At 39.3% G+C, this 1,476-nt stretch overlaps 1 protein-coding gene across 1 annotated transcript; it reads right to left on the bottom strand.

Annotated features, from left to right (window-relative positions):
- Nucleotides 1–432: 432 nt before the first annotated feature.
- LOC110106560 lies at nt 433–1,053 on the bottom strand. Its single transcript, XM_020836495.2, has one exon. The coding sequence runs from the start codon at nt 1,051–1,053 to the stop codon at nt 433–435; it is 621 nt and encodes a 206-aa protein (XP_020692154.2).
- Between the last annotated feature and the right edge of the window lie 423 nt (nt 1,054–1,476).

Here is a 1,476-nt window from a genome sequence, read left to right as displayed (position 1 = left end):
GCACCGTCCGCCCGTCCGCTTCTCTTCTCTCGTTTCCGCTCGGTTCGCGTGAATTGGGGAAGAGAAGGGCTCGGTTAAGCCTATTAAGGGAATTTAGGATTTGCTAAATGATCATATTACCCTTACTTAAGTAAATTCGGCTTAAGAAAAACCTAGGGGCAAAGTTGGCATTTAGAGACTTCTAAAATCAATAACTCTAAAATTAGGCAAAATTAGGTACAAGTTTTGTATACCAAAACGATCAAAATTTTGCAAGGGATTTTCTAAAATTATTTCCATTACATTCCGTTAACCTTGAAAATTCCACTAAATTCTCGTGACGGCGCTTTAAAAAGCGTGCAAAGCCTAAAATAGGATTTTCGGGTTTTACAATTCTCCCTCCCTTATAAAAATTTCGTCCTTAAAATTTAAACAAGCTTAAGAAAACATACCTTAGTCAAATAGGTGAGGGTAGGTCTCCCTCATCTCTGATTCTTTCTCCCAAGTGGCATCCTTCTCAGAACTGTGCTTCCAAAGCACCTTAACAAAAGGAATCGGTCTGCTCCTCAACTGCTTAACCTCATACTCAAGGATCTTGTCTGGTTCATTAATAAAAGTCAAATCAGGTTGAATGTCTATCACATCTGTACTAATCCTCTGAGTCTCATCTGAAATATATTTCCTTAAGGAGGAAATATGAAACACATTATGTACTCCACTCATATGTGCTGGTAGAATCAACCTATAGGTCACCTTTCCAATCCTTTCTGAAATCTCAAAAGGACCTACAAATCTGGGACTCAGTTTTCCTGCTTTGCCAAATCTCTTCACTCCCTTCATTGGACTGACTTTGAGAAATACAAATTCTCCAATATCAAACTCAACTGATCGGTGCTTGGCATCATAATATTTCTTCTGTCTGTCCTGTACTGCCCTCAATCTATCTCTGATCAATCTAATCTTTTCTGTAGCATCATCAACCAGATCTGCACCAATTACCTTTCTTTCTCCTCTCTCAGCCCAATTTAAAGGTGTCCTACACCTTCTCCCATATAAAGTCTCGTATGGAGCCATACCAATACTTGCTTGGAAGCTATTGTTGTAGGCAAATTCAATCAAAGGCACATATGCCTCCCACTTACCACCAAAATCCAGAACACATAATCTGAGCAAATCTTCTATGGTCTGGATTGTTCTTTCTGACTATCCATCTGTCTGAGGGTGGAAAGCTGTATTAAAAGTAAGTCTGGTACCCAAAGCTTCCTGGACTTTCTTCCAAAATCTGGAAGTAAATCTCCCATCTCGGCCTGACACTATTGTCTTCGGTAATCCATGCAATCTGACAATCTGATCAACATACAGACTTGCCAATTTCTCAACAGGATCAGACTGTTTGATAGGTATAAAATGTGCAGATTTAGTCAACCTATCTTTAATCACCCATAAAGTATCACTTCCTTTTCTGGATCTAGGTAAGCCAACCACAAAATCCATAGC

The sequence above is a fragment of the Dendrobium catenatum genome, unplaced genomic scaffold (genome assembly GCF_001605985.2).
Source record: "Dendrobium catenatum unplaced genomic scaffold, ASM160598v2 original_scaffold_6160, whole genome shotgun sequence".
In the NCBI taxonomy this organism is placed as follows: Eukaryota; Viridiplantae; Streptophyta; class Magnoliopsida; order Asparagales; family Orchidaceae; genus Dendrobium; species Dendrobium catenatum.
This window is presented reverse-complemented; position numbering and strand designations above follow the sequence as displayed.